The 18446-nt window shown below is 43.5% G+C and overlaps 3 protein-coding genes across 7 annotated transcripts; 1 reads left to right on the forward strand and 2 right to left on the reverse strand.

The window, feature by feature from the left end:
- Positions 1–227: 227 nt before the first annotated feature.
- Positions 228–4180, reverse strand: LOC111968809 (L-threonine 3-dehydrogenase, mitochondrial-like). Its single transcript, XM_023994695.2, has 9 exons — positions 4089–4180; positions 3615–3822; positions 2801–2843; positions 2536–2606; positions 1977–2126; positions 1695–1867; positions 1277–1367; positions 907–1176; positions 228–622 (listed from the first exon to the last, which is right to left on the reverse strand). Exons 2-9 carry the CDS (start codon positions 3805–3807, stop codon positions 477–479), a joined length of 1137 nt encoding a protein of 378 aa, XP_023850463.1. The 5' UTR covers positions 3808–3822; positions 4089–4180; the 3' UTR covers positions 228–476.
- Positions 4181–4550: 370 nt separating this feature from the next.
- zgc:154055 (PH-GRAM_MTMR9 and Myotub-related domain-containing protein) lies at positions 4551–10289 on the reverse strand. Of its 5 annotated transcripts, none has more exons than XM_023994692.2 (11): positions 9869–10289; positions 9477–9533; positions 8864–8972; positions 8558–8683; positions 7751–7924; positions 7160–7377; positions 6836–6997; positions 6185–6326; positions 5741–5961; positions 5436–5587; positions 4551–5219 (listed from the first exon to the last, which is right to left on the reverse strand). In XM_023994692.2, the coding sequence occupies exons 1-11, from the start codon at positions 10051–10053 to the stop codon at positions 5125–5127; spliced, it is 1641 nt and encodes a 546-aa protein (XP_023850460.1). In that variant the 5' UTR covers positions 10054–10289; the 3' UTR covers positions 4551–5124. The 5 variants fall into 5 exon arrangements, with proteins under 5 accessions (XP_023850460.1, XP_023850459.1, XP_023850458.1 ...); XM_023994691.2 differs by having other exon boundaries at positions 7751–7921; positions 9450–9533; XM_023994690.2 differs by having other exon boundaries at positions 9450–9533.
- Positions 10290–12209: 1920 nt separating this feature from the next.
- On the forward strand, positions 12210–14269 carry fam167b (family with sequence similarity 167 member B). The gene is made up of 2 exons (XM_023994697.2): positions 12210–12618; positions 13782–14269. Exons 1-2 carry the CDS (start codon positions 12298–12300, stop codon positions 14043–14045), a joined length of 585 nt encoding a protein of 194 aa, XP_023850465.1. The 5' UTR covers positions 12210–12297; the 3' UTR covers positions 14046–14269.
- Positions 14270–18446: the final 4177 nt, after the last annotated feature.

Consider the following 18446-nt stretch of genomic DNA (forward strand, 5'->3'; position numbering starts at 1 on the left):
ATTTGCCTGAAGCCTATTTCCCCCAGACGTTTAAGGCTATTGTTAAACCTGCTATGATATTAAAATTCTCTATCACATTTAAAACAACATAAACTGAAGACAGTCACAACAGAAGAGAATGGTTGACACTATGGTTCCCTGAAAAGAGTAAAGCTGCTATTATGAGAGTGTGTGTGTGTGTGTGTGTGTGTGTGTGTGTGTGTGTGTGTGTGTGTGTGTGTGTGTGTGTGTGTGTGTGTGTGTGTGTGTCTGTGGTGTCAGTGTCTACTGTTGTGGAAAGTTGAGTGGTTCTGGCTGAAGATGACAGGTTTGAAAATAGTCCCTGGTTTATTGGTGTATTTTTATCCTGATTTACAGAAGAGTCCTGGTTTGGAGATTATGCTAAGGAAAGAGGGTCTGTTGTGATAGGCAGACCCAGGCTGAAGCGGACTTAAGGGAATAGTGATTGGTAGGTCACTCTCTGTGGGCGGGACCTGCTAGCTGACTGGCAGTCCGGCGTTGGTCCTCTTGTCACGGATGGAGCTCAGCATGTCTGAGACKAGCTCCTCAAGCCCATATGTCGACTTCCAGCCCCAATCTCTCCGTGCGTTGGAGTCATCAAACCTCACCGGCCAGCTGTCCGCTGCACAATCAAGGTCAAGAGTTTTTACATATCACAACTTAATAAGACTGTATGATGACATCATTCATGACTGGTGACCGTGTGAAAAATGAACATGCAAGGCTTCCAATATTTAATAGTACTAGAAAAATAAAATGTATTTATTTATATCTACTCTATACACTATGAAGGAGAAAAGTTTCTATATACTTCTGCTATGGCTTATTTCAAATCATACATCTTGAAGTTCAATAACACTACACAGAACATCAGACACACACCATTAGGCTGAACAATGAACATACCAATTGTCTGGCGGACAGAGTCAGGGTTATAGGTGACCTTGAGGTGGGGCAGGTGCTTGCGGATTTCCGTGGCCACTTCCTCAGGGGTGAAGCTCATGGCATCGATGTTGTATGTGCGCAGCGACAGCTGGCATTCCGGGGCCTGCATGAACTCCACAGTCGCACGGTGGCAGTCACCAACATGCATCATCGGCAGTCGCGTGTCAGCGCGTAAATAGCAATCGTGGTGACCCGTGCTGAGGGCATCATGAAAAATCTGGACAGCATAGTCTATGGGAGGGCAAAAATTTACACAGAATGTATTGGAATATATCCCTATAATGGTGACATTAATACTTTAATAAATTATTAAATGATAAATATGGGTTACCTGTTGTTCCTCCCCCAGTCTGTGTGTTTGCTGAGATGACGCCAGGATAGCGTAGGCAGCGGAAGTCCAGTCCATACTTGTGATGAAGATACTAATAGAGAGAGTTTTAACACAATCGAAGGTACAGCAAATAACCAGCAAAAGCATATTTCTGCAGCATACTTCTCTTAATCTGCCCTATCTGCTGTGTTAATGAATTKACTTACTCTCTCTGAAAAAGATAAATGGCAAAACGATCTCGCTTTTCTTTCTAGATTCCTCTGTCTATAAGAGAGGACCGGCAGGTTGTGTGTGTGTGTGCATGCGTGCAGAAGTGTGCATTAGACAGCGATGTGGTTGCATTATGACTGCATCTACGACTGTTTGTGTGTGCATGTACAGTATGTATGTTTGTATGTGTGAACATAACAGGTCACACCTCCCCCATCAGTTCGCCATGCACTTTGGACACCCCATAAATGGTGCGAGGCCTCTGGACACACAGGTCAGGTGCAGGGTCACGGGGAGAAGAAGGGCCAAAGGCTCCGATGGTGCTGGGGACAAAGAGACGTAAACAGCTCTCCAGAGCCAGGTCCAGCACATTATGAAGCCCTAGAAAGTWCAGCAAAGAGAGAATCTTTAGACAAAAACATACAAAACATACAAAAAGGGTGGTACCCTGGATACTGTGATAGCTTTTGTGTGTGATCCTGGAGCTGACCTGTGATATTGATCTTGCGTGCTAGGGCCACATTGGCCTCTCCCACAACACTGAGTAGAGCGCTGTAATGCACCAGCCAGGTGATGCGGTTATTCACCACCAACTCTCTGAGGTTCTTATAGTCCAACACATCAGCATACACAAACGGGCCTGAGGGAGAAGAGAAGAGAGAGACAAAGAGTTTGCTAAGACTTTTTGAGACTTAAATAGCATTAGTTATTTTGTAAAGGTGTTCACTAACAGAGAACAAACTGTATAAAAATAAAGAAAGTTGTACACTATATTTTTTCCCAAAATTGTAATGGGTAAACCAAACCAACATTTCAGGTTTACCCATTGTTGGGTGTATATATATGTAGAGTGTACAACTTTCTTTATTTTTAATACAGTTTTATACAGTTTATTCTCCGTATTTTGGGCTGAAATGCTTAGGAAACCTAAGGTAGGAGACATGTTCTTTCATGCAGAAAATAAGAGGATTTGATAAGCACAGTCTGGAGATGTGCATGGTATAGAGATTAAGAGAGAATTGTTGATCAGTCCAAAAAAGAAAACGTACCACTTCTGCACACTTCTGGTGGAGGCTTCTTGATATCCGACAGGATAACGTTTTCTGTTCCGTACTGTTTCCTACACATTGATATTCAATTAATATCTGCAATTTCAGTTAATTCCTGAATTTACTGTATTTAACTGGAGTGAACCCCAGAATCCAAACTATCTATTTGTAGATGTTAAATGAGAATTCTACAATCTGGGGAAGATTCAGGCTATCAACATCTTTTACCCTTTGAAGAAAAGATTGCTCTTTAGTTTTTTCTCACCTCAGGATTTCTGCAAGCCCCACACCTAACTGTCCAAGACCACCTTTCCATGAAGAGAAAATAAATAGTACAATGCAGAATTAATACGAATTCATAAAACACATCATCTCAATTGTTAATTTGTATTTGCTCAAAAGGTCTCAAAATCGAGAATATATGGGTGAAAATGTGTTTCTTGTGTACAATATCAGAAAAAAATTGGTCTGGATGTTTTTTCATATTCTGCTCCAACCAGGCTGTGACCTTTTTTTGTTTTCACCAAAGCTTTATGTAGCCTAGAGACAAAAACTGGCCTCAAGCTATTATTCTGCCAGTGGTCACTCGCTGGGGCCTTTTTGTCCCTAGCACAGTCTGCTCACAGCCTATTGTAGTGAGGGAAAATAGGATTGCCACTTACTAAACAGTGAACACAAATCTAAATGACAAAAACGAGATTGACAACATGCCATTGCTGTTGTTAAAACATTTAAACAAATTTTTATATTTTCATAAACAAATCAAATGTATTTATAAAGCCATTTTTACATCAGCAGATGTCACGAAGTGCTTATACAGAAACCCAGGCTAAAACCCCAAACAGCAAGCTATGCAGATATAGAAGCACGGTGGCTAGGAAAAACTCCATAGAAAAGCAGGAACCTAGGAAGAAACCTAGAGTGGAACCAGGATCTGAGGGGTGGCCAGTCATCTTCTGTCTGTGTCGGTTGAAGATTATAAACACATATATAAAGCATATATAGCCTATGKTCCATAAAGTGTTATTTGCCATTTGAGATTTTTTTTTTTTTATACATTGTTTTTTAAATGGTTTAACCTGTGATGAGAATTCGTGGGTTCTCCGCAGGAGGTAGGTCAATGGAATCTTGACTGGTCCACCGGCTGATCTTTCGGGGCGACCAACTAAAACCCCGGAATGACAAACTACGTGCCCAGCTGCGACAGCCATGGCACAACGAGCCGAATAGAGCTGCAGCGGAGGGCACACAGACCCGCATACCCGATAGCATGTCGAGCTGCTGCCCCTGAGGAAAAAGTTCGAACAAAGACAAGAGGCTATGTTATCTATTTCATCCGTCAAATCAATCTTTCTCAGTAGGAAATTACACCACGTAGGTCATAGACACTATTAATTCTACGGATTTATGTAAGTTGACCATGTTAGGTTTAGGCCAATAAGTTAGTTATGTAACATTGTTGTTTAATTTAAAACATCAACTTTATAGTGTTCGTATTGACTGGAACACCACGCGTTATGTATCAGAATAATTAATAGAAAACAACATTTTACCTGTGTGCTGACAAAAACCTGGAATCTGTCTCTGTTGATCGTGCCAACTACTTGTTGACCAAAATGAAGCTTTACAGATCGCACAAGTGCATCCCACACTAGGCTAATAAACTAATTGATGTAAATTGCGCTGATAACACGATTTCGTGGTATTTAACTCTTAGAATTAAAAGATTAGGCTACCCCCCGATTGGTCACTGAATAAGCGCACCGAGCATCCATTGGGTAACTACATGGCTGAAGAAAGTCATCCTGGGATACGTGGTTTTCCTCGTTATGATGTAAGAACGCGAGAGGTCACGACTCAATTGTAAATTACTACAATATCCAGCCTGCTACGCTATAGGGCCAACATGTGGGCAAACATGCTGACTACCTGCTCACAGGGGATTTGTATTGTTGCAATGTTGAATGTTGAACAGGGCTGCAGTGTAGAGGCTTACGTCAGAGTCAGAGAGGGGATTAAAAAAAAGTGACAAAACGCATAATGCTACTAGCAGGCAATGGGGAGGGGGGGTAGGCGAAATTTAAAAGCACATCACATTAGTCCCAGGGTTCTTGGGGTGGATCATCACACTACAAATGTTGGCAAGAAATAAGCTATGAAATAAATTAAATTCCTTTTAATAAAACATTTGCATATTGAGTACCTTGACATGTCTCAAATTATTTAAAAAATTGCTAACATGTAAAGTGTTTGTAGGTCAAAAATAAAAAAATACACAATACATTATAAAAAAGAAATATGGACTTGCAGTGAAAACGCTATAAAAAAGGTAGATACAAAATATATGCATGTCACCATGAGAGAAAAGTATTTAACAGTGAGGAACTTTCACAGTATGCAATGCAATTTGATATTCTTTGGGATGGATGAATACCTATCTAATTCATGTCCATAGGAGCATAATTTTCTCACAAAAAAAGTTTTTATTTGTTCTCTTCCTCAACAGTCAATCAACCAGGATGAGTGTCACTGTGTGTTCCATCAGTCCAGTGTGTCACTGTATTTTTCGACCCCAATTTATCAGTGTTTTCAACTTGCCCCACGGCACTCAATGACAAGGTTCCGCAACTCCTCCTGAGCTTTCTCTAGGTGCACAGCATGTTGGGTCCAACGCAGGAACAGACCTGATACACATCCAGACAGAGGAATCTTGGTAGTTAATAATGTATTTATTTACATGATCTACCATTTCATTGCTTAGTACTCATCAATTAAGACATTTCCTTATTTGATACTCTTAATGTAATAACTATTCAAATTCACCCATCCAACATACTGTATGTCAGAGGGCTGCAGTAAGGGAAAGCAGACTCAGATCTGCCTGTGTTACTGTAACTCACCTCTCCAGAGCTGCAGGGACTGTGGCTGAACGGAGGGCCAGATGGCCAGCTCAGTGGGCTCATACAGGGGGTTAGAGTAACGCTCCCTCTCACTGGGCTTCAGGAGGAACTGGAACAGACAGTGGGTTCTCTCCTTCACCCCTGCAGCACACCTGATGAGAGCGAAAGAAAGAGGGAGAGATTAAGAGTAAGTGGAAAGGTACAGACAGATGGACAGACGGCCGTGGATTTAGTRTGGATACACTAAACTCTTGGACAATGACTGTGGATATAAGGACAGTCTGGACAACGCATGAATGTCTCACCTCTCCTGGTCACTGTTGCAGAGGAATGTGCCATAGTCTGAGGCGTAGACCTCCATGGCCAGCCGCAGCAGCAGAGGCTCAGAGAAGCCCATGGCCAGAGGGAACTGTCGTGCCAGCTGCCACACACAGTCCAGCAGCAGCACGAACACTGGAGCCTCCAGCCTCAGACGGGCGTGGGAGTAGGCTGAGTGGGCACAGCGCTGCTGGAACGGGTGACCTGCCTGTGGAAAGGGAGTACACACACACATCAACAGATCAAAAACACACACACTGAGATAAAAACACAGATAAAAACATACACACAGCTTCAGCTAGTATAGCTAGTTAGCCATTGAATGTACACAGGACTAATGTACACATTACCAGCTGTCAATCTACAGTATATGTGGGTTTGAAAATAGTTGTGACATAAGAGGTAGCGTGTGACTATTTTAGGGGTCTCACCAGTAGCCACTCCCTCTCTAGGAGGCCCAGGAAGCCGGCCAGTGTGCGTGTGTTGGGGTCCAGGATGAGCTGGGCCAAAGAGCTCACCAGAAGGGTGGTATCTGTGCCCTCTGAGCCATGGACTAGAACAGAGTGGCCATCCCTGGCCAGAGCACCATAGAGGGTTACATAACATAGAACAATGTTACACGTAAACAAGATATTGTACAATACAGGAAACAAAACAGCACATCAGCAATTTAAAAAAAGCAAAACACACATTATGACTCAGTGTAAGACTATGCTGCACAGTGTTCAAATCAAATTTTCAAGAATTCTTTCAGAATGCAATGCGATCGGCATTTGATAGTGAGGTATTCCAGATCAGGAGAACAAAATGACTTGAGTTCCTGTATGTTATTTTGTGTTTATGTTTATTTTATTTAACTAGGCAGGTCAGTTAAGAACAAAAGCTTATTTACAATGACGGCCTCGGAACAGTGGGTTAACTGCCTTGTTCAGGGGCAAACCGACAGCTTTTTACCTTGTCTGCTCGGGGATTCAATCTACCAACCTTTCGGTTACTGGCCCAACGCTCTAACCACTGGGCTACCTGCCGCCCCATTCTGAAAACATTACATTTAGGGTTCTGAGAGTAGAGTGCACATCTACCTCTCCACACACTCTGCCAGTAGGCCTGCTGTGGCCAGGGCAGTGTGGACGTGAGAGAGCCATTTGGAGTTCTCCAGCTTGCTGAGCCAGCGATCCACACTGTGGGAGTGATCCCCACAAGCCTCCACCAACTTTATCAGACTCTCCTGGAGCACCTTCCCCCTGGGGACACACACACACAAATATAACTATTCAGTCAACAAGCATAGAGCTACAAAAAAGGGGTTGGTTAAAGCAGAAACACCCTGGCAACTAGGTTAGATATACGTAGCCACAAACAAATGAAAAAACTCACACACAACAGGCAAACACACAGACAGACACCTTTCCAGTTGACGGTGCAGTCTCTTCCAGCAACTGTAGCTAGATTTAGATTCAAACCCGCCCCCTGTCATCCTGGCCTGCTGAGCCTGTTGGTTGGACCGGGTGTCAATGATGTAACCCAGCCCAGAGCCGTCAATCACCGCCTGGAGGAGGAGCTCATCCTCTCTGCAGCGCTTCCTATTGGCTCCTGTCAGGGGTTGGCTGCTGCGCATGATGACCTGGGAAACACAATTTTGCTATTTGATAAAGAAGGGTTCCCGAGTGGCGAAGCGTTCTAAGGCACTGCATCTCAGTGCTATAGGCGTCACTACAGACCCTGGTTTGATCCCAGGCTGTATCACAACCGGCCGTGATCGGGAGTCCCTTAGGGTGGCGCACAATTGGCCCAGCATCGTCCGGGTTAGGGGAGGGTTTGGCTGGGGTAGGCCATCATTGTAAAATAAGAATTTGTTCTTAACTGACTTGCCTAGTTAAATAAATAAAACATATATTTTTTTAAACCATCTAATGTCAAACAACATTAATTACTGTACATTGTAGTGACATAAAAGTATTTGTGTGTGTGACTAAGTGGATCCATGCGTATCTCACCATGCCATTTTTCCTGTGGTAATAACAGAGGACAGGGAAGCGGCCCCCTTGTCTGAACTTGGCCACCTTCACCAATGTCTCATCGTCTATGGAGTGAGGGACAATAACAGCAGGGGGGTAGGAGGGACACACAGAGTAGTCCTTGTTCACATGACTCAGTCTCCACCTGTCCTGCTGCAGAGAAAGAGAGAAGATAGGAAGACACAACACAGATCAATAGGTACATATTGGTCACTGTTAAAAATAAGGGTGATTTAACGTAACGTTTAACGCTGACTATATATATGAGCATGGATTCATGTCGTTTCTCACATGTATTGTTTACACAGTCATAATGCAGTAAGTGGAACCACATGTAATCGGCTGCAGGGCTGGTATTGTGGCCTCAGCAGGATTGATTTATCTTGACGCCTCCGTTTGGTCTCCCCAGTGAAAAACCCAGCAGCGTTACAGTTCTTGACACAAACCGGTGCGCCTGGTACCTGCTACCATACTCCGTTCAAACGCACTTAAATCTTTTGTCTTGCCCATTCACCCTCTTGAATGGCACACATACACAATCCATGTCTCAATTGTCTCAAGGCTTAAAAATCCTTCTTTAACCTGTCTCCTCCCCTTCATCTACACTGATTGAAGTGGATTTAATAAGTGGCATCAATAACGGATCATAGCTTTCATCTGGATTCACCTGGTCAGTCTGTCATGGATGTTTTGTATCCTCTTAATGTTTGTGATGATTGGCACTGATTGTTGCATTTACTCTAAAACGAAAGGACATCTGTGTGTGTGTGTTTGTGCTGCACTCACTAGCTCCTCCATTTCAGCGTAGTTCTGTTCAGGCGATGAGAGGCCCCACTGGTCCTGCAGACTGAGTTTAAGCGGTCTGTAGAAGAATGGATACATATCGGACACAATGTCCAGAGAAGAGAGATACTACAGAGAGAGAGRGGGGGGGGGGGGGGGGRGCAGGGGGGCAAAAAGTTACTGTCTAGTCAAAACAAAAAGCAAAACACTAATTGTAATGTTGTTAAACCTTTATGACTGTAATACTAGTTTTTACATGCTGGGTATGTATGTACAGCCTGTGTGTATTCTACCACCCTGCTACTGTACCTCAATGGAACGGGCAATGTTCAGGCACTCCTCCATGCCTGGAATGTCCAGCTGCAGAACACACAGGTCCTTACACTTGAGGGTGATTGTTCCAGAGGACCCGGAAGGCCTTCATATGAAATACACACACATCATTATAGGGCTTCTGTCTAACCCCACATATTACCCTCAACACTTCCCCTCAGGGTTCCATGATCTAGGCTGCCTCCCCTCCAAAAAAGCATTCAAAAAAGTAAGTCCAATCCAACCAGCTGGTGGGAGTGGAGATTCTCTCAGAGAAAGGATGTGAGGCCCACATTTCCCCTCCATATCAACTCTTTGTCTGCACTACACCTCCAAATGTACTGTCTGAACCAGATTCATAACTGCAGTAAATGAGCACTGAAATTCCTGCATTTGGTTTTTCGCAGTTCATGACACAAAGCATATGGAGAGGATTCAAAAAGATGGCATGTGAGACAGAGCTTGAGCGAAGGTGGGATTGGTTATTATTCCTGCAGCATCAGAATCCTGTTATTTTCACACAGTGCTGCACAGGACATGGATAGCAGCACACTGCAAAATGCACAAACACACACAGACTCACACGCAAGGTGTCACACTTATGTCAAACCTTTGACTCTGGCCTGTACTAGAGAAGAGACTGGAATAGCCCAACAGGTTTTCCACACTGGGCATGGAGGGAGAGAGACAGCGAGAASGATGGAGGGAGAGAGACAGCAAGATGGGTTAGTGAGACATGTTTATCAACAGGCTACACAGGCACCCTGACCCAACAATCAGACTGATGTAGGCTGGGAAAATGTTAACATGTTAAACACTTTATTAGTAACTATTAGTTTCCCCAATGTGACAATTGGCTGTCAGCACATTGAAATATGGGGTATTCAGGCAATATGGCAGCAGTTCTGTATAGTGCTATATGGTCCATCATTACACCTTTGAATATGACATTTAAATACTTTAGTGGAAAAAGCGGTCACGTATTGCCCTCACCCCACTTACCTTTTCTCTATGGCATCGATGTTTCTGAGAAGTAACAAGACCAGCCGCGAGCTGTCTCCATCTCTGTTAGAGAAGAGCAGGTGGTGGCCAGTGACACATAACGTTCCTTGCATCGGTGGATGAAACGGCCGTCTCAGAACGACATCTTCAACGTTCGCGGTCTTTATGTGCTCTGAAAACTCCATCGCATCAGCGCAAGATGACAAGAAGCGCACGGAGATCCAAGTCGCGCGCGGCAGAAAAAGTCTTCACAGTTTATTTTCCTCTTCTGAATCTTGTTTAGGCTACTTATCTGAATTATTGAAATTAAACCACTTATTCTTGTCCCATGGAAAAGGGGCGTGACACGGTCCAAATGTTGACTGTAGCTTGCTGTAGCTACAGCTAGGCGAAGTGTTTGTTTGAAGTTAATAACCTCTTCATAGCAGTTATTTCCTTTCGTTTTCTCATTAACCCACCCTGCCTGTGGGGACACCTCTTTAAGCCATACTTGGCTGCTTTCCAACCAGCCCCTAAAATGTGAAAACATCTTGTGGTTACAAAAGAAGGAAGTGAGCGTTTCCTGAAAGCAGTGGTGAGAGAACACAAAGTCAAAGATCCTATCTATACGGGGCAATTCATTTCAAAATGCCTATTAGTGTGTAGCCTAATATTGGGTTTGCATTTTGTAGATAATCTTGCCTAAAAAAGTTCATTCAATTCATACTCGGTTCATATTAATACCCAGTTCATGATAAGATAATGGTATCGTCTGCATCTAGTCAGTCATTATAGCGTATCCACAGGGCCCTGGTACCTGCTGAAGAACTGACAGTCTAAAGACAACAAACCTCAAGACAGCAAACCTCACCACTTGACCATTGGAGTTGAGTATGTATAGAAATCACATGCTAGATTTTTTGAGTGAAATCAGCTGCTGACTGATTTCTGTCTCTTTCAAGCTGTTGTTGAACCGTCCCAGACTAGTTAGTTTACATTACTCATTGATTTGATTTGATTTAGTAGCCTCGGCTTCCAACCAAGTAGATGCTACTCCAGTAACTTCAGGTCACTAACCTAAAGCAATACCCTYCTCATTTCCTGTGTGTGACCTAGTCTTTGATTTAAAAAAAAAAAATATATATATATATCATCTGGAGATCAAGTAATAGGTGAGTAAATGTTTACACTCACATATTGTCTAAAACATGCAGCATATTGCTATCCCATCCATCTTTCCAGCCCATTATTGGGCATTATTGGGCAATTGACCAGAAGTGTGTTCGAAAATTACCACTAGATGGAGGCATTGCCTCAAATTAAGACATTCCCATCCCTATTTCTAAGGAGTTTGTCAGCTGTTTGTCTGTCAGGAAGACCATTAACTAATTACATGATGTTTGTGTATAGCTACYTGTACCTGCCCTATTAAACATGGAATGGCTACACCACAATATTATCTGATCAAATAACATATTTTAATTACAAACATTCCATTTAAACCCTAAATGTATCGAGGAGCCATCTTAAAGAGATTCTCAGGTACTTTTGTATACTTTTTAGCCAGTAGTTCTGAAAGTAGCACTCAGGATACAAAAGTAGTCCCGAAAATTGCATACTATGTCATATGTGCACCAGGTCATTGCTCTCACTCTCTTTCTCTCTCTGCTGTGTCCACTGAGCCGTTGGGCCCACACTGCAACCTTATTGGATAACGCTGGACAGGCCTCTCGCTAGCTTTCACTCAAATGTGAGGGGCTGAAGCTCATTGGCTAGAACTGGAATTGCTAGGGGCTGGCCCAGGTGGTGGGAAATGTARGGAAAACAGCTTCAAGATAACAGTTGCTTTCAAACTAGGGATTTTGTGGCTAATTGAGGTAAGACAGTAAGTCTGCTCATAGATAATGCATTTATGAACTACACATCCTGCCCAAAGCGGGAGGTTTCAAAAATACTTTTTTAGTCGCCAAAGTACAGCAGCATGTCTTTAACATAAAACGTTTAAGAGATATGGCTAAATCAATTTCATCCCATTGCCATTKTAGTGTTTAAGGAATTTAGAGGGGAAATTATACAAAACCTTTGAACCATTGACATGTCAAATCATTGCATTCCAATGTTAAAAGCTGCACCTGGGTGCTGCCATAAGTGGACACAGCAAACTATTTGTTTCACCTTGGTGTGGTCAGGTGGATATCATGGGGGAGGCTACTTGCGTGAACTACATCTCTTCTCCATAATGGATATGGGAGGCCACTTCTGCTTCTCCTTAGCATTCTATAAATAAAGGATCACCAGTACACTCCAATCTAGAACTGGCAAGCCCAGTGACAGAACACTTCATGTGCTTCAAGAGGCATCGTGCTCTGTGAATAACTAATTCCAACTTTTTTGCAGCCTCTGAAATGTATTTTTACGCAGATCCTTTTTAAACGTCTAGAGCACTTGCAATGGATTTTAAAGAGCTGGGAGGTGAGGATAACCCCGATGGAGATACTGAGGGAGAAGCTGAGGATTTGAACAATGTGAAAGCACTTACCGAAAAACTAAAGTTACAAACCCGCAGACCATCATACTTTGAATGGCAGGAGCGCTTGCAGAGCCAACCATGGAAGGAGAACCCAAATGGTTCAAAAAATGTCCAAGCGACTGCAGAGAAATATGTGCTCTTGCCTGAAATTATGCGGGATGAGAACTCAGATCTAACCATCCGCAACATCTGTGGCTTCGATACCATTAATGACGCGTTGGAATTTCTTAGGAAAGAGTTGGTGAGCACACATTTTTTGAATGCCGAAATTCAACATAATTACCCTTTTTTCTCCAACTCTGACACGGTTATTTGTACATGGACATGTTAGAAAATAATTAGGCTACACTATCTCTGCATTTCCTAGATATGTAGAATACAACGAAAATATTATAGTACATATGAATAAGCAGTGGTGTGAAGTACTTAAGTAAAAAATACTTTAAAGTACTACTTAAGTCGTTTTTTGGGGTATCTGTACTATTTTTACTATTACTATATTTTTGACAACTTTTACTTTTACTCCCCTACATGCCTAAAGAAAATAATGTACTTTTTACTCCATACATTTTCCTTGACACCTAAAAGTACTTATTACATTTATAATGCTCAACCAGGCCAGAATTAGGGCACTCTTATCAATATAACACTTTGTCATCCCTACTGCCTCTGATCTGGCGGACTCACGAAACACAAATACTGTGGTTGTAAATGATGTCTGAGTGTTGAAGTGTGCTCCTGTCTGTCCGTAATTAAAAATTATAAGAAAATCGTGCCGCATGGTTTGCTTAAAATAAGGAATTGGGTGTATAGCAATTACTTTTACTTTGTACTTTTACTTAAGTATTACTTGAATACTTTTTCTACCACTGTACTTAAGTACATTTAAAACCAGATACTTTTAGACTTTTACTCAAGTATGACATTTTAGTACTTTTTCCACCATTGTGCATAAGAGGCAGTGCAACTATTTGGCAAACGTAATTACCAGGTAGTTACACTGGTTTGGTTTGGCATCCTCATGATGCACACGTGCCAGAGCATAGAGTCTCTGTGTCAGATGCCACTGTTGTGTGACGGAGAGATTTATGGGAAATAATCGTGCTTTCACTGTTTAATTTTGCTTGAATGCTTGTCTGACTAGAGCATGACTTTGTGCTATCTTTGCATCCAAAATAATGCAAACATGCTAAAACAATAGGGACCTTGTGTTAATTTCAGAGCTAAAAAATCCCCAAATAGAAAGGCAAAGTATTTTTTCACATAGATCATGTGATTACACATCAATAGCACCCACTAAATGCAAAAACCTAATCCTGGGGTCTGATTGCTAGAATTTTATATTTGATGACTGATTTCTCCCCATTCTCTCTCATCTCTCTCCTTTCCGCCTGCCATCCTCAGAGGGAGATGCGGTTCCAGGACAACCGTCTAGCTCGGCAGCTGATCCGCCTGCGTGTGGAGATCCACCGGCTGAAGGTGGAGCAGGTGTGTCACCGCCACAAGGAGATGCTGGACGACGCCACCTACGAGCTGAAGGAGTGTGGTGAGGAGTCTGACCTGCTCTGTGACATCCCCATGAAGGCTGCCTTTGCCCTCTCCACCCCCCTCAAACACCTTGGCCTCACCAAGATGAACATCAACTTCCGACACTTCTCCCTCTGTTAAAACATATTCCACCCTGTGAGGATGGATTTGCTGTATTAACACCTCTGTCTAATCTACGCAGGGTAATTTGGGGTGTTTCACTGCAAAGGTTTCTGTTATGACACGAGAGGGAAGACGAATGGCTGGAAGAGTGTGCAGACAGTAATTAGCCAAGTGGGAGGAAATGGAAATGACTCCTTTGATTCGTGCCCTAGCCCTGACTTGAGAGAGATAGTTACAGGCCTCCATAGTAAAGCCCTGTAAGGGCAAAACATAAACCCATCGCATAGCAGCACCTTTCTACTGTACCTCAGGGAAGGTGCTGACTGATAGGTCAGAGTAGACAGGGAAGATAGTGATGAGGTGTAGATCTGGGATGGAGTTGGTGCGAGTCTGGATCACCATGGTGTCAGATCAATTGCACTGTACAAAAGCAATAGTTAAGATGACCCTCTGATAGAATGAATAAGACTGCCATGATGGTGAACACAACTGTAACTAGAGATGTCTCTGAAGAAGGGGAATTCTCTTTCTTCAGATGCAGAAAAATCTATCACAGCGCTAACACTCACTAACTTGAGTTCCATACTGTAACCCCAGCCCAGGAGGAAGTATATATAAGACACTCGTCACATCACTAGGGACATGTTCCCAAACTCTGTTGAAGGCCAGGCCCCCCACCTCTGTGTTGGCAGAGTCCCAGACAGCAGTCCACAGGAAGCTGGAGGTCACATTCCAGCATTCTTTCACCTCTTTAGAGACCAAAAATAACAAGGACCTCCATGGGGTCATGGCTTCAATGATATGACATAATTGGAGGCTATGTCCTATGTACTCCATGCATTTTATTTTCCATTAGATGAAGACAGATCACAGTCCAATGTGACAATGTTGTGTCAGATTATCAGGGTTGAGTTTAGATGTGTTTAAAGATATTGTTCTCAGGAAGAGAGATAGGAGGAGAAACTGAAAGTATCTTTGGGGAAATTAAGAGGGAGTTAATTTTGAACAGGATTTTGTGGGTTTTTATCGATGTTTGCTGAATATTACCCAACAAAGTTTAAAACTTAAAAAGTTAAAAACTTTGTTACAAAGTTGTAATACATCAAAATGTAGATTTGTAAGTGCCTTATGTACAGAGTTTTCACCTATATAATGCAGGAATATGTTATGGTTATCATTTAATCTATGAGGGAAATATAAATGATTGGAGACAGAGCTGTTCTTTCGAGATGCTTGTTGTTAAAAGTTTTTTTTGTTTGCTATTAACTCACATGTAAAAAGGCAACAAACTTGAAATTGAAAATAATGTTTTTTTTAGTTGTCTGTCAGTTTGTCTATCCATTAGAGAACTGGGTAAATGACCTCTGTCATTACCTGTGACCTCACTGAGTGCTCATTTAGCTGTATGATCCTAAAATTTCATTAATGCACAGTTTCATCTTTCAACTGCATCAGGCATTAATCTTTTTAAAATGATGTGGTATAGGCTTAACTTATCAGAAAACCCCTTAAAGGTCCAATGCAGCCATTTCTTTTCTCAATATCAAATCATTTTTGGGTAACAATTAAGTGACAATTGGTAGAGCCCCACCAGCCTAACCCGGACGACGCTGGGCCAATTGTGCGCCGTCCTATGAGGCCACTCAGGAGGTCATTTCAAACAGTTCTTACACCATGAGGGCAGTTGTCATAATTGTCACAATTTCACAGTATTATTCCAACCTCATAGTGTGAAAACATAACTAAAACACAGAAAAATCACATTTTTGACTGCACTGGGCCTTTAAGGGGTACAAGCATAAATTGTTCATAACCATGTCAAGTTGTTATCAATTATTGTACAAAATGGGTACATATACAAGATGTGTGAAGTAGACGTGATATACTAGTTTATGAGATGACCTCATGTATGACGTGAGAGAGAAAGAGAGAGAACCAGGCCACTTGGAACCATTGTAATGAATGGCAGGATAAATACAGGGTACACAGGGTCTCAGGTAGTACCTTAAGGCCTGGTCCTTCATTGGATATCCTCATGTCATTTCCTGTGTAATGTGGCTTCTATTTCTAGTGTCTCTCACCTATGCTGTTTCCAGTTGTCATAAAGTTCATCTGCCCTGCAGTTAAGATGGTTTTCTCTGTCCTCACTCCCCTCATATGCACTGTTAATCAACTAATAAACTGATAGCCCTAAGTACGTTATATCTTGACTGTTTCAGCATTTTTTTTATCCTCCAGGCTAGGGTAGGCCCACTCAAGTTAATTTCCTTTGTCTGAAATCAAATACATGCAGTTGTAACTCCCTCAAGTAACTATAGTGACACTGCATTGTGTGTCTGTAGGGAAGACAAATGTAATTTCTGTCTATGTTTGTAGATTAGTTACGATACATAGAATATTCTCACAGTGCAGCTTGTGAAATATTGTAGTGTTTACTGACTTTATTGTCCCCTTAGGGAAATTATGTTGGTGGCATTATCTACACGTGATGGTTGTGTGCAATAAAATGCAAACACCACACAACTCAATGTAAAGTTTAATATTGCAAACTGCAGGCCAGCCCACTGGTCTTACTGACAAATAATACATAAGACTACGTAATATTACTATTTTAACCAGACATTCAAAAATTATACATACCGTACATTTTCAGTAAAACAAAGATAGGGTGACAGTAGCTTACCACCCCTATGATTTAATGGAGCAGATCAGGAAGCTTACGGGAAACAAAAAGCATAGCACAAAGCATTGTTTAGTTTTGAGAATAGCGGTAAGCTCATCCACTCATCAGCAGCCAGATAACACATGTATCATAAAGAAAAGCACTAAAGTGACAGGGTTTGAAAATGGGTTTTACTGCACCTAGATAGTTATCTCAATGAGCCTGCGTAAGAGATGTGATTTCAAACCCAAGTTACGAATAAGTGACAATAATTTGTAGTAGAAAAAAGAGGAATCCCCCTGACTTAGACAGATGCTAATTGCTTGAATAGTTTTTTCATTTTCTGTCAATAGTTTTCACTCATTGTAGCTGCAGTCACTGTGAATGTCATGAGATTTGAGCCACAGAATCACTTCACCAAGGTGAGGGCCTGTCACGATCGTCTTCTTTAGAGAGATTGGACCAAGGCGCAGCGTGTGCAAAATACATCTTCTTTTATTGAGAAGAGAGAGAAAACACAAAACGAACACTATATACAAACTAACAAAAACACCCCACCATAGTCACTACCCGCTTTCGTAGCCTCCTCCAAATGGCCACCTCCAAATAAACCCACCGGACTAAGGGCAGCACGGCAAGGGGCAGCACCGGACTAAGGGGCAGCACCGGGGCAGCACCGACTAAGGGGCAGACCGGACTAAGGGGCAGCACCGGACTAAGGGGCAGCACCGGACTAAGGGGCAGCACCGGACTAAGGGGCAGCACCAGACTAAGGGGCAGCACCAGACTAAGGGGCAGCACCAGGATAAGGGCAGCACCAGGATAAGGGGCGATCCGGACTGGCTGGCGGATCCTGGCTGGCTGGCGATCCTGGCTGGCTGGCGGATCCTGGCTGGATGACGGCTCTGGCGGATCCTGGCTGGATGACGGCTGGCTGGTAGGCTGGATGACGGCTCTGGCTGGTCATGGCTCGCTGACGGCTCTGGCTGGTCATGGCTCGCTGACGGCTCTGGCTGGTCATGGCTCGCTGACGGCTCTGGCTGGTCATGGCTCGCTGACGGCTCTGGCTGGTCATGGCTCGCTGACGGCTCTGGCTGGTCATGGCTCGCTGACGGCTCGGCTGGTCATGGCTCTCGGAAGGCTCTGGCTGATCCTGTCTGGCGGAAGGCTGGCTGATCCTGTCTGGCGGAAGGCCTGGGCTGATCCTGTCTGGCGGAAGGCTTTGGCTGCTCCTGTCTGGCGGAAGGCTCTAGCGGCTCCTGTCTGGCGGAAGGCTCTAGCGGCTCCTGTCTGGCGGAAGGCTCTAGCGGCTCCTGTCTGGCGGACGGCTCTGTAGGCTCATGGCAGATGGGCGGCTTTGCAGGCTCATGGCAGACGGGCGGCTTTTGAAGGCTCAGTACCGACGGGCGGCTTTGAAGGCTCAATACAGACGGGCAGTTCATGCGGCGCTTGGCAGACGGACAGTTCAGACGGCGTTGGGCAGACAGACAGTTCAGGCGCCGTTGGGCAGACGGGCAGTTCAGGCGGCCGCTGGGCAGACGGAAGACTCTGGCCGGCTGAGACGCACTGTAGGCCCTGGTGCGTGGTACCGGAACTGGAGGTACCGGGCTAAGGACACGCACCTTCAGGCTAGTGCGGGGAACAACAACAGGGCACACTGGACTCTCAAGGCGTACTATAGGCCTGGTGCGTGGTACCGGCACTGGTGTTACCGGGCTGAGGGCACACACATCAGGGCGAGTACGGGGAGAAAGAAA

This window comes from Salvelinus sp. IW2-2015, linkage group LG9, assembly GCF_002910315.2.
Source record: "Salvelinus sp. IW2-2015 linkage group LG9, ASM291031v2, whole genome shotgun sequence".
Lineage (NCBI taxonomy): Eukaryota > Metazoa > Chordata > Actinopteri > Salmoniformes > Salmonidae > Salvelinus > Salvelinus sp. IW2-2015.

Coding starts and splice junctions, on each gene's coding strand:
- zgc:154055 (XM_023994690.2), bottom strand. CDS start 10,053: ATGGAGTTTTCAGAGCACATAAAGACCGCGAACGTTGAAGATGTCGTT. Junction 7,925..8,557: donor ACGCTGAAATGGAGGAGCTA/GTGAGTGCAGCA, acceptor CTTTCTCTGCAG/CAGGACAGGTGGAGACTGAG. Junction 6,998..7,159: donor CTGCACCGTCAACTGGAAAG/GTGTCTGTCTGT, acceptor GTGTGTCCCCAG/GGGGAAGGTGCTCCAGGAGA.
- fam167b (XM_023994697.2), top strand. CDS start 12,298: ATGGATTTTAAAGAGCTGGGAGGTGAGGATAACCCCGATGGAGATACT. Junction 12,619..13,781: donor AATTTCTTAGGAAAGAGTTG/GTGAGCACACAT, acceptor TGCCATCCTCAG/AGGGAGATGCGGTTCCAGGA.